The sequence below is a fragment of the Penaeus vannamei genome, chromosome 35 (genome assembly GCF_042767895.1).
Source record: "Penaeus vannamei isolate JL-2024 chromosome 35, ASM4276789v1, whole genome shotgun sequence".
NCBI classification, from domain to species: domain Eukaryota; kingdom Metazoa; phylum Arthropoda; class Malacostraca; order Decapoda; family Penaeidae; genus Penaeus; species Penaeus vannamei.
The window spans coordinates 10104059-10117477 of NC_091583.1; the positions used below are offsets into that span (position 1 = coordinate 10104059).

The 13419-nt window shown below is 51.6% G+C and overlaps 1 protein-coding gene across 1 annotated transcript in view; it reads right to left on the bottom strand.

Moving 5' to 3' along the window:
• Nucleotides 1-13419, bottom strand: part of LOC113821812 (G1/S-specific cyclin-D2) — a 47144-nt gene that overhangs the window by 459 nt on the left and 33266 nt on the right. The window contains exon 4 of the mRNA XM_027374370.2: nucleotides 1-3328. This exon is cut by the window's left edge and continues 459 nt beyond it. Coding sequence (XP_027230171.1) covers nucleotides 2976-3328 — 353 coding nt within the window. The 3' untranslated portion in view covers nucleotides 1-2975. The remainder of the gene's footprint in view (nucleotides 3329-13419) is intronic.

A 13419-nucleotide genomic window follows, 5' to 3' on the forward strand; every position in this document is an offset into this window, starting at 1 on the left:
AATAAAATTAATACAGTTTCAACGCAAGAAACTGGAGGAAAAAGCCTTCGTGTCTATCTTACAGAACACTACGTAGGCAAAGCATGTGTGAAACTTTTGTACACAACACACAACGCTTCGTTAAAAAAAGAGAAATTGAAGTAAAAAAAAAAAAAAAAAAAAAAAAAAAAAAAAAAAAAAAAAAAAATCATTTAAAGAAAACGAGGTATTAGACAACCTTTCTTCTGAGTGGGCGGAGTCGACAATGACAGCCAGACTTTGATCGGGAGAAAAAAAATGATATAAAAACGTATTTATGTTTGTGTTTGTGAAAATGCATAAATTATGTGTGTATCGTGTGGCAGCAGAGAGGGGGAGGGGGTGGGAGGAGGGGGAGGTGGTTGGAAGAGAAAGAAAAAAAATAATAAATAAATAGGGGGAGACTTAAATAAATACACAGACTTCGACGTGTGAAAGAAAACGGGAGTGGGGGTGAAATTCGAAACTGACTTCGCCTCTTAACAATAAAAAAAAAATCCATACATATCCCAAATAGACGAAAGAAATGATAAAAAAAAAGCGGTGATCAAACGAATGAATAAAAAAAAAAGAAAAAAAAAAAGGAAGACTGGATTCGCCATGGCTGAACATTCCCCCTCCCCCCCGCCCCCCCTCTCCCAAACCCCAAGAAAGGTCGCGACTAGAGAATACCTGAGGCCAGGTCATCACACACGCCATACTACATTCAAAGACATAAATAAAAATAAGAATAGAAAAAAATACATATCAATAAGATGAATAATGACGATAGTATCTAATAATAATCATTAAAGGAACGTTTGAGAGAAAAAACACGGACGGTTATTTCAGTGCTTTGAAGAAAACGAAAAAAAAGCGAGACGAAAAAATAAAATATAATAAAATAAATGATAATTGAAATTACAATTTATCCTAGGATTATATTTTTGAAGATTTTCTAAAAAATATTTTACTCATCCAAGCATCACTTTTACTCTCACGAGCTTGACAAACATGCATCTATTCACCATTCACAATTACTTAAAAATTATATCGATAATTCTTTCCTTTCCTGTCTGCGTGTGTGCAGAATATGGAGATTTTTATATCAAATATAATATTACTCTATAAATTAACTAAACAGTGACAATCATTTTTTTAAGACATCACAATTCTTCAAATTATATTTTTTATCACCTCATGGAATTTTTTATAAGGCACAAATATTCCGTACAGAAAAATGGAAAAATAGTAGATCCGACAAGTTGATCGCTTATACTTCTCTACAAACGACGGAAGTGAATGCATTCTAGACAGAGCTTCCGACTTGAGGCACAAGGCACTTATTCAGGTAAAGAGGTTGACAAACACTCGAACAAAACGTTACCAAATCGAAATAAAAGGCAATTAGATTCACAAGAACGCAAATAGAATGCAAATAAACGTAGGAATGAAAGATTACAAATATAATATATTCAGGCATCAAAACTGCTTTCTGATACTCGAGGGAAAAGGGGTAAGCATCTGATAAACGAAGCGACACTGGAATCCACGTTACATACTTCAAAATATATATTATAAAACAGCCTATAAGTAGCAATATTAACAAGTATACACAATATATACATAATATGATTTATACAAGAGAGAACAATGTTATTTGCGCATGGTTTTCTCATACAACCTACGAGATCATGGAATTTGTTCGTTTGTTATCTCCAGAACAGCATCCACAAACACTGGACTGAGACCTTCCCCAAGCTAATGCCCGAATCCGCTAAGTCCTCCTCGTCTTGTTGAGAATCCAAAAATATAAGAGCACCGTGGTTCTGACGTTTCCATTAACATATATTTGATTATGACTTAAATAATACTGACACGTTATGTCGTGTTCGAATATGTTTCGTGAAGGAAAATAAGGGGGGTTGCGCGTACAGCTTGAAGGCGGCCGCTCTCGAGTCCAGCTGGGGACGAGAGCGATTCTTTGTTTTCCGATGTTCTTCTCGAACTCGTTGCGATCAACCGGCTCCCGTTGACATCAGCGAGAGCGACGCAACGGGGCAACTTCTCGCCTGCAACACGACAGGTTTCCAGACGGGCTTGTCTCTTAAGGCACTACTTAATCTACTGTACACCTAAAGGCTCGGCAGGAGGGTGTAGGGCGCGGGAAGGATGGAGGGAGCAGGAGGCGCCGGATTGTTGCCGCGCCCTTCTCCTCCTTCTCCTTCTCCCTGCGCTCGACCCTCCATCAGCGTCTTCGACTGATGGTCCTGCTTCTCCTGCGGTTTAGTTACTTCAAGGCCCTCCTTCCCTTGCGAGTCGAGGCGTCCTGGCGCTGGACTGAATCTTAAGGATGCAATTTTTGTTGTACTTTTTTATATATTTTTGGGAGCACCCTTGAGAAGCAGCAAAGGCCCGAGGCAGCCTGCAACTCCCGAAGGAGAGGACGTCGTTCCCCAAGGTCCCCCGCCCCTGACTTTGACTGGATACAGAAAAATGACTGAGATCTACACCATTTGGTATGAGCCAGATCGCGCTGCGTTGGGACGCGCCGGCGCTCCCGCGACGGATCCTGCTCTCGCCGCCCCCTCGGGCCTCGGCGACGTGTCACCCAGCGACCCTGCCGAGGGGGCCTTTGGATTTCCACCCGTCTGCGGCGGCCGTCGGGCGTCGCGGCCACTTCACTTCCTCCTTGAAATGTCTTTGGTTAGGCTACAGCTTCGCTTGAAAAGAAAACTTTTTCTTCATTTTGAGGATCTGCACAGGCGTCCCTCCGCGGCCCCGTCGGAGGTCCTTCGCCAGGAACGCTGTCTGATCCTCGGATACCTGAGGCGCAAGGAGGAGGATGTGAGGGCTCGACCCGCGCCGGCCGCGTCTCCTCTGCAGCGCGTCCGTTACGACTTCTACGTCTAAGCCCCGCAGCGGCGCCCGCGAGGCCGCTGCGGCCGACATGCAACGCCCTACTGACGCTTCCGCCATCAGAAGTGGATGTCCGTCAGGTCGGTCGGAGTTTCGTTGCCGTCAAAAAACTCCATGGGCGAGGTGGGCTGCTGCTTGTTCGTGGGCGTGGTGGGGTGCTGCTGCTGTTGCTGCTGCTGTGCCTGCTGTGCTTGCTGCTGCACGTGCATGCTTTCAGGGAGGATCGCCGTCTCCTTCTCGACGACCATCTCGATCTGCTCGACGATGGGCTGGAGGGCGTGGGCGTCCAGGTTGACGGCGTCCGCCAGGCTGGACAGGATGGCCGCCCACTCGGCGACGTTGAGGCCTCGCACGGCGGCGACGATGGACGCCACCGCCACGGCCGAGGGCTCCACCTGCACGAACTCGGGCTCTGCGGGAGGAAAGGCGGAGGTTAGTCTTGAAACAGAGGGCTTGAGGCAGTTCAAAATAAGTCATTCGCAGAAGATAAAGCCGTTCCCAGGGCTCGGATAATGTCCGCCACACAACACACTTCGGCCGATAAGATCCCGGGGCTCCGATAGCCCCCGCCCGCTGAGACCAGAAGCCCTATTACCATATTTATCGGGAGTTTAATCTAAATCAGCGAACACTGGTCGGCCTCTATCGCCTCCTACATCTAAATCTGGGCGGCGGGAATAATCGTAGGCAGTCCTCGGGCCTAGCTTTGCTGACAATCTAAATTTCCACGAGGCAGGATCATCCCCCTTAATCCCGATTGATATTCTCCCGAGGGGCTGCCACGCCAAAGACGCCCCAACGGATCCTTGGCCCAAGACCTAAGGCTTCCTTTCAAGAAACGGAGAACTGGCCATCATTAAGGGAATATGGCCTTTGTGCCGTCTGTAATAGGGGCTATAGCTGTCGGTAAACATTCCTTTTCCTTAAGACAGCCATCGAGCTAATATCGCTAATGCCACTTCAATGCGGGGACTTCCAAAGGTAGATGGAATCTGCAGGTGAAAAGCAGGAGCGCGAACGGAGGTATTGGCCAGCGAAATGAGAGAGAGAGAGAGAGAGAGAGAGAGAGAGAGAGAGAGAGAGAGAGAGAGAGAGAGAGAGAGAGAGAGAGAGAGAGAGAGAGAGAGAGAGAGAAAGCTTTGGATATTCACGGCAGGAAACAGGGACTGGGGTGGGGGAGGGCTGAATGCTGGAGCCCAAATGGGAACACACTAACGAAAGCGACAAAGGGCCCCGCCGCTGCCGTCCCGGGGAAACAGCGGCGGGACCTGACCCATGTCACTCGCCCACAATACCGGAGCTTCACACTCTCCTTCGGCGATTGTCCGCGTCGCTCGCCCGGGTCGACTGACAGCGCCATTATGCTTTGGGTGAAAAAACACGACTCCGAGGGCCGCCAGGATGCATTACGTCCCCATAACTCGCCTCGTCCCTCCCTTGCTGCAGCATCCGGATCCTTGCACGGGGCACAAAGGCAGGAGCCGAGAACTAAAAGGCCCTGCATGCTCCCGCCCTCCTCCTTCGGCGTGTCCTCGAGCCATAATGGCGCGTCGTCTTTCAAAGGGGCCCGAGAGCCTTTCCTCATTTACATACTCCCATTACGCCGCCATTAGCCTCGAAAGGGGGCCACTGAGCCTCTTGGAGACGCCTCGGCCTCCCGGAGCGTAATGACGACCTCCGGAGGCCAATCACGGAGACGCGCCGATGGCCGCCCGCAAACCTCACGCTTATCTGCAACAATGATACGCCCGCCCGCCGCCCCCCGCCCTTTCGGCCTCCCTCTCCTGCCCCGCCGAGTCCTCCGACAAGGCCGCAGCGGGAAGGACTCCGCCAGCCGCGCCCGCCCCCCCCCTCCCCCTCCCGCACCCCCCGCGAGGGCAAGCTCCTCGCCGCGACGACCTGCAAGCCCATTGTGCGCCCCCGAGCCGGCCGCCATTGTCCTCGCCCGCGCCTTTGTTTTGCATTGTTGTTGTGTCGAACGAGGATGTATGGAGGGATCGGAGACACCAGGGCAGCCGCGCCGGGCTCGGGGGAGGCGCCGGCCACGGGGGCTGACCCTTAGGCGGGGACTCCGGCCTTTCAGAGCGGATTTTGAGCCCAATGGCCCCGCGCCAGAGGAGATTTATGGGTTTTTATCGCTCTATTTGGTGAGTCACCTGACTGGGAGAACTTTCTAGGTATCGCAAGGAAGATATCATATGTAAATAAGACACGATGAAAAAAATCTACATCTTGTCAATATACACACAAAAATATCGATACGCACACTCGATCTTGGAAAAATCCAGACATACACGAAGATGAAATCTATAAACAGTAACGCTCTCTCTCTCTCCATGACAAATACGAACAGCATCGAGGACACAATACAGGAAAAGGTGAATATGACGAAGTGCAGTAGCGTCCCCTCCCCCCCTCCTCCACCCCTCAGCCCCCCCCTCTCCCCCCACTTCACGTCCAGCACTCGCTTCCCGTTTTCTCTCGTCCCGAGGCGAAAGGACCTTACGCCGGGACCTTTAACACGTGGTGCTGAATTCCTCCTCGTCTGGCATGCTATGGCGACTCTTACTCTTATTTTCTCCTATGGGGATTGAAGTGTTGTTCTAAGGTCCGCTTTTTCTCATTACTGATTTTTATGGAACGCCAGAAAAGCGCGTTGAACTGGGTTGATTCTACTGTATGTTTATATATGTTTCCAACGTGGAAACATACATAAAACCAGCAAAACGAAACAAGAGAAGAAGAAAAGAAGAAGAAGAAGAAGAGAGAGAAAGAGAGTGAGATAGAGATAGACAGATAGATAGAGGGAGAGATAAAGATAGATAGATAGATAGAGGGGAGGGAGGGGGGAGCTAGATATAGACAGATACAGAGAGAGAGAGAGAGAGAGAGAGAGAGAGAGAGAGAGAGAGAGAGAGAGAGAGACAGACAGACAGACAGACAGAGAGGGAGAGAGAGAGAGAGAGAGAGAGGAAAGCGAGGCCGGCGTCGAGGCATCCCCCCCCTCCCCCTCCCCCTCCCCCAAGCCGCCGCCGCCGCCAGCCTCCGGATCACTACTTGGCGTGGCGTTGTAGTTTCCGGAAAGAGATCTCTCATCCGGACATTTCCTCTCCCGTGTTTCCGGCGCGCGTCCACTGTTGCATTGGCCTTTAAAGGGTTGAACGTCCGGAATCATTTCGGTTAACCCTTAATTAGCACAACCTGCCCATTGTTAACTACCTCCTATTTTTATCGGCTTCCTCTTTCCTCTCCCCGTTCGTTGAACCGTGGCTGTTAAAACCCGTGTTCGGCCACCGACGAACCGACGACACACACGCCGGCACTAAATGTACCATTGCAGACTGTGTACACTGACTGACAGGGTTAGAGAGAGAGAGAGAGAGAGAGAGAGAGAGAGAGAGAGAGAGAGAGAGAGAGAGAGAGAGAGAGAGAGAGAGAGAGAGAGAGAGAGAGAGAGAGAGAGAGAGAGAGAGAGAGAGAGAGAGGAAGACAGGGAAGTGTGAAGAAGAGAGATGGAAGCGAGAAGTGGAGAGACAAGAGAAGAGGGATGTGAGATGACAGAAGCGAGATGAGAAATGAGAGAAGAGAGAAGAAAAAGGAAGGGAGAAGAGAAGAGAGATAGGAGAGAGTGCAGAACAGACCACGTGGTGCACTGGAAGCTGGCTGCTGCTCCCTGCTCTCCCAGCTCCACTCGCAGACACTCTCTCTCACACACAAACAGCCCGAGGGCGAACGCGACCCAGAGATCATGAAACTTGTGTTATTTGTGGAGTATTTCTTGTTGTTGGGTTATGAGGCGATTGTGTAGGTTGTGAGAGCAGTGGAGGGTGGCTATGAAGGTTCCTCTATCAGCTGCCAGACGGCATTGTGACGCCCCAGGGATAGACGGGCTGGGCTTTTGTATACCGTCTCCTCGCTACCGCGTGGGTATTTAAACGCCCTGCTAAGACGCCGCTCTGTTTGCTTTTCGGTCTTGGCAATAGACTCTCCATTGCACCCCACTGAAGAACAAGCCCCGCGCATTCCATATGAATTAAGAAATCAAATAAACACTCAGAGGAACATAAAAAATCACGCAATTTCCTTTAAACTGAGGGTACACCGCGTCCCGTTTTCTACAGCCACGCGGTCCTCTACTACCACCTGGACATTTAAAAATGGCGGCCGTCGGGAGTCCAACTAGTGTTTTTCTCAGGCCGCTTGGATGCCTGTTGCTGGGTATTTCTGTCTCGCTTTCGAATTTAGTGAAACGTGTTATATTCTAGAGAGATATTCTGCCTGAAATGAGTACACTTACGATGATGGAAAAAACAACTATCTGAACTTCCCATTATTTTGTTTTTCAAATCAAATTAATAAATGAGATTTAGTACATTATTTAGTAAGCTACGTACGGTCTATCATAGTTTGTTTTAAAGGATGCTAGGAAGACGAAATACATAATAATAATAATAATAATAATAATAATAATAATAATAATAATAATAAATTTTCCAGAGATCTCCTTATTAAAGCATTCACTAACCCCCGCCCCCCCCCCCCAACATCCTCCCTCTAGCGGTACCTTTTTCCACGCCACCTCATGGTACCCTCAGGCTGTGTGTGTGGTTGGTATCCGTAGTTGTGTGGTTGGAAACACGATACCAGTGCGAGTTAACTGTTGTTTGTGATGTCGTGCAAGGTACCGCGGTTGGAATCCCGATGGTATTAATAAAGTTCTGGTAATATGGGCTGGGAAACTAGTGTTTAAAAACCTCGTTATAATCTCCCTCCCTCCCCCCCACTGCTCTCTTTTTCTATCTCCTATCCTCCCTCTCCCTCTCCCTCCTCCCTCTCTCTCTTTCTATCTCCTCCCCCCTCCTCTCCCTCCCTCCCTCCCCTCACTGCTCTCCTTTTCTATCTCCTACCCCCTCCTCCTTCCCTCTCTCTCTACCCCCCCCCCCCCGCAAGGAAATCTGCATGGGATCGCCCTCCCGTCCATACGATCTGATCCTGTTAACTGGACTGAATCGCACAACGGCACCAGAACCTGATCTCTATATTGCTCGTCTCTTCTAGGCCTCCGCTCTCTCTCTCTCTCTTAACACGTCAGTCACATGTAAATGAGGTGGGGCGAGCTTCTCCATCTATAGGCCTATATTTCCTTTTCGCCTCATTAGCATGTACCGCTACCTGAGTACGGCCTATTAATTCTTCCTCTTTTTTATATATATCACCGACACATGATCGTATTGTAATCAAAGCCTGCCTCCCGACGCCCTCGAAATACGCCCATCCTATTTCACATGCCAATTACTCCATCACGAAACTATGCCAATTTAACCGTAGGCCTATACGCACCTATCGCGATGTAAGCAAGGCTGCGAGGCCTATTCAAAGCGTGGGTATGCCTGCCTGCCTGCCTCTCCTCCCCCTCCCCCTCCTCTCCTCCCTCTATAGCTTCCTCTCCCCCCCCCCCTTCTCCCGCTTCCTCCTCCCCCCTCCCTAGCTTCTTCCTCCCTCTCCTCCCCCTCTCTTCGCTCACATTCGCACTCTCCGCGTCTGGATTCGCTCTATATTCAGACAATTTCATTAATATGGATGAAAAAAGTAATAAAGATGAGACGTACCGACGCGATATACCTCCCTTCCCTCCTCCCCTTCCTCCCACCCCTGGTCCGTCTCCCCCCCCCCCCCTATTTCCTTCGCGTTACTCTGACAACAATTTCTTCGACGTCACTTTTTCGGCAGTAAAAAAAAGGCAAGAAGAAAGGTACTTGAGGCGGTTAATGCAGTGACTAAAAGGAACGTTTACTGCTTAGCGCAAAAACAGATCTGCGTAAAAACGGATTTTTTTTTTACCAGCCTTTGAAGGATGAAAAGGGAGTGTAAAGGGGAATGAAAGTGAGATATATATATAGATAGATAGATAGATAGATAGATAGATAGATAGAGAGAGAGAGAGAGAGAGAGAGAGAGAGAGAGAGAGAGAGAGAAAGAGAGAGAGAGAGAAAGAGAGAGAGAGAGAGAGAGCGAAAAAGAGAGAGAGAGAAAGAGAGAGAGAGAGAGAGAGAGAGAGAGAGAGAGAGAGAGAGAGAGAGAGAGAGAGAGAGAGAGAGAGAGAGAGAGAGAGAGAGCGAAAATAAGGAAAGCATAAAAAATCTCGACATGACGACCCTCCACACGTTCCCCCGAATGAGGTTTATTGACTACTTCGTGGGCGAGACGCGGGCGGCCAAGGCGGGCGGGCGAGGCTGGGTCACCCGCCTGCCAGATGTCGAGCGGCGGGGCCCGACGCCGGCAAAAAGTCCCTGCCGGAGAAATCCACTCGCCGGGTCACTCCGCCGCCGACGTGGGTATGACGGCCGCCGCGCCAAGTATCCGGCCGTTTACATGCGCAGCTGGATATGACGATGCGTTTACAGCTGGATTTTACATGTGTCCGGGGAGTCTAGGCTGTGCGTCACGCAGCGCGCCCTTCGCCCCCACGTGCGGGGACTGTTACTCCGTTCACAATTACGGCTCCTGGCGGTAATGGGCCTCGTGCATTCGGGCTTGCTGGCGTGAAAAAAAAGTGCGGGCGTACGTAGCGCGTGTGGGTGCGTGCGTGCGTGCGTCTGACTACTAGAGCGTTTCCCACGGCGAGTAGTGCTACGAGAACCGGAAGCCTGGCGGTAGTGACGCCAGTGCGTGACACAGCGATATCTCCCGATGTCGCTGCTGCTGCTACTACTACTATTACTACTACTACTACACCGACGCTGTTTACGTTTGGTAGAGTGTAAGCCTTCATTCCCTTTTGCTCCATAAAACACACAGACACACAGACAGCCACACTGACAGATAGATTAGACAGACAAGTAGATATAAACACAGATAATTCTGTCATGAACCGCACCAATTTGTAATAGGTGTCCATGGCGTTCGAACAGCATGAAATGGTAATAAATAGGTACCCAGCGGGAGAGATTGTAAGCTGCAGCGCCAGTCCACTTAACTAATACCAACCCGTGCAGGCGCCCCTTGCCACTTGCTCCTGCCCCTGCGATCTCCGTTTGTGTCTGTCTGTCTGTGTGCGTGTGTGTGTGTGTGTGTGTGTGTGTGTGTGTGTGTGTGTGTGTGTGTGTGTGTGTGTGTGTGTGTGTGTGTGTGTGTGTGTGTGTGTGTGTGTGTGTGTGTGTGTGTGTGTAAGGTGAATTACTTCTTATTATGAGGACATCGGCTATTCCTATCGATTGAAGAGAGCGACTCCGCCCTCCCGCCAATAATTCATTAGGACTTGTCTGCCATGTGTATGTGTGTATGTGTGTGTGTGTGTGTGTGTGTGTGTGTGTGTGTGTGTGTGTGTGTGTGTGTGTGAGAGAGAGAGAGAGAGAGAGAGAGAGAGAGAGAGAGAGAGAGAGAGAGAGAGAGAGAGAGAGAGAGAGAGAGAGAGAGAGAGAGAGAGAGAGAGAGAGAGAGAAGAGAGAAGAGAGAGAGAGAGAGAGAGAGAGAAAGAGAGGAGACAAAACAAGAGAAAAGCAAGAGAGTGAGAAGCGAAGAGAGGAGAGAGGGTGAGCCAAGAGCAGGAGTGAATCACCCGCGTCCTGCACAAGCACACAAACCGCAAGCAATTGGAAAAAATGAAGCCCCAACACTTGTGGAGTTCGACATCCCCGAAGCTTTATATGTATATTATATGCTAAAAATACCCAACCCTCACGGGAGGTCATAATTCACGAGAAATTTGCACCCTCGCCACATCCATTACCGTGTCAATATCACACCAGACGAAGCAAATAACAAATTGGAGGAGGCGAGGAACTTTGGAGGTTTTTATGGTATACGGCGGGATTAGAGTGTAGATGCGCATGTCTGTTTGTCTGTCTGTCCGTTTATCTGTGTCAAATTCACACCAGACGAACCAAATAACAAATTAGAGAATGCCTATCTGTCTGCGCGTCTGCTTATTCATCTGTCTGTCTTTCCACTTATCTGTCTATCGGTCTGTCTATCTGTCTGTAGGTATGCATTAATCTGCGTGTATGTATGAGCGTAGGTTTGTATGCACGTATTGATGTCGGGTACGAAGGGACTGGCGACCCTAGTTCCTCGCAAAACATTCATCTTCGCAGTCGAGGGTATCAGGGAGGGAGGGAGGGAGGGAGGGAGGGAGGGAGGGATGCAAGAGGAGGGAGACGCGACGGGGAAAAAAGGAGGAGAGAGGGGAGAGAATGGAAGAGGAGGAGGAGGAGGACGAAGAGGATCAGGATAAGGTAGGTAGGGGGGAGTGGGAAGAGAGGAGGTACCCCGTGTCCCCTCCTTCGTCCCCCTCGTCTTCCCCCCAAGCCAAACATTCTCATCGACGTCTTATTTATGTAACTTGGGTAATATGTCCCGTCTCGTCCCTTCTTTCCCTGCCTCCCCTCCCCCTGTCCCCTGCCGCCCTGCCCCCTCCCCGCCTCCCCCGACGCCCTTGCGAGGAGGTCCCTAGCAACCCTGCCGAGGATGATCCGGGTTTCCTCCAGACGCGTCGAGGAGGGGGACTTCCAAAGCCCTCTCCCGCGTCAGGAGGACCCATCTGCCCTAAGCGGATAAGGGTCACGGGGCCTTTAGAAAGCGCGGGAGGCTGAGCTCTATGGAGGGTGAGAGGCGAGCACCTTCACGGCCCGCGTCATTGAGGGAGAGCCGTGAATACCTGCCAGCAAGACGCCTGAAAGCACGTGGACACAGAGCGAGGAGGGGGGAGGGACGGGGGAGGGAGGAGGTGGCCCGATATTCACCATTGCTTCTTAGGAATATACCTTACCCTCCCTCTGCCTCTCCTTCCCCTCCCCGTCCTCCTTCCCTTCCACGCCCTCCTCCTCTCCTCCCAAGTCCTCACTGTTACCTAGTTATTTCTCACCTCCGCGTTGAGCAACCCGCGCGGACCACTCCATCTTCACACGCCCAGGTAACTCCCGAAGAAACGCCGTAAATCAAGTGAAAATTTGTCTGAATGCCAGCGCCAGAAGGGCCCCTGCCCCTCGCCCTCCCCTCCCGGCCTCATCCCCCCGAGGGGCATTAACTACAACTCGAATTGCATTCATTTGCAAACCCACCAACAGGAGCCGGTGCCAAAAGCTGCAATCAAGGGATCCCGTTGCAAACCATGTAAAAACTGGCGCCGACAGAGGGTATATTGGGCCGCCGAGGAGGGACGCGGACCCTTCCGTCGCGGCTCAGGGAGGAGGACCGCGCCGCTCGGAAGAGGAAGAGGAGGAGGAGGAGGAGCGAGAGGAGGTAGGTGGGAAAAGGGAAGATTGATAAGGAGGAGCGACCAGCCAGGGAATATGTGACAGCAGAAAGGCGAGGAGGAGAGGGAGAGAGAGAGAGAGAGAGAGGGAGAAACGAAAGAAGTACACCAGAACCCGACATAAGAGCGAAGCCGCCTAGGGCGCAGCCGCGGAGGCGCCGCAGCCCCCGAGGCGGCGCTGCAGCCACCCACTTGTGTCTGCGTGCATCGGCGGACGCGCTTCTAGAGGCAGCCATCTTTTCCACTCTAGTGCCCAACAAAGCCCGCGCAGTGTAAGCCGAATTTATGGCTCCGCTCGGCCATAATCGTTCCGTATGAAGTGTCGAGGCGGTAGCACTGGCGCGACGCCCTCTTTGTGCCTACACCGCCGTGCTTGAATGCTCCTGAAAGGCCGCAGCCGCAAGCACCGCATGCACACGCCGCGCAGGCTCATCGGGGCCGTGATTGCCATCCCCCCCCCCCCTCCGGCCACCACGCCCCGCCTGTGTCAACACTGCACAAAGCGCCTGCAAACACCGCCTGCGTTTTGGCCATCGACCGCCGCTAAAGTTGCACCCCCCCCCCTCCCCGCACACCCAGAGCTCATACCCCCCCCCCCCACACACTCGCCCCCCCCCCTCCCAGCTCTTCACGGCAATGCACGCGGAATCGACAAATTTCGGAGACGCCTTTTCGGGCCTACGCCTACCTGGGCCTATTCCAGCCGCCCGCCCGCCCCTCCGTCCGTCCGCCCCGAGCCGACCGCCGTTCACCTCTCTTACCCCCCCCCCCCGCACCCCCCCCCCCTTTTTACCCCCTACAGAACGCGATAGATTACCTTATGATACGAATAATACCCACAAATAAATAAGGCCCGAGCGGATCCAGAAGCCACAACGACTCTTTTATTCCTTCCTTTTTTATATTTAGGTTGAATTCGCATCATCAAGGGATCATTACTCACGCCAGAGAGTAATACACCCCCCCCCCCCCCACGACAAAAAGGTCGCAATCATTACTCCAATTCGCGAGTGATTCAAACCAAGCAATGTCCCTCCCCCCCCCTCTCCCCACCCCCACCTTCCCTCCTCCTTCTCCCACCCCACCCCTCCTTCCCTCCCTCCTTCTCCCCACCCCTCCTTCCTCTCCTTTCACCCCATCCCTCTCTCCCTCCCTTCACTCCCTTCCTCCCCACCCCTCCTTTCCTCCCTCCTCTCTCCACCCCTCCTCTCCCCACCCCTCCTTTTCTCCCTCCTCTCCTTCTCTCACTC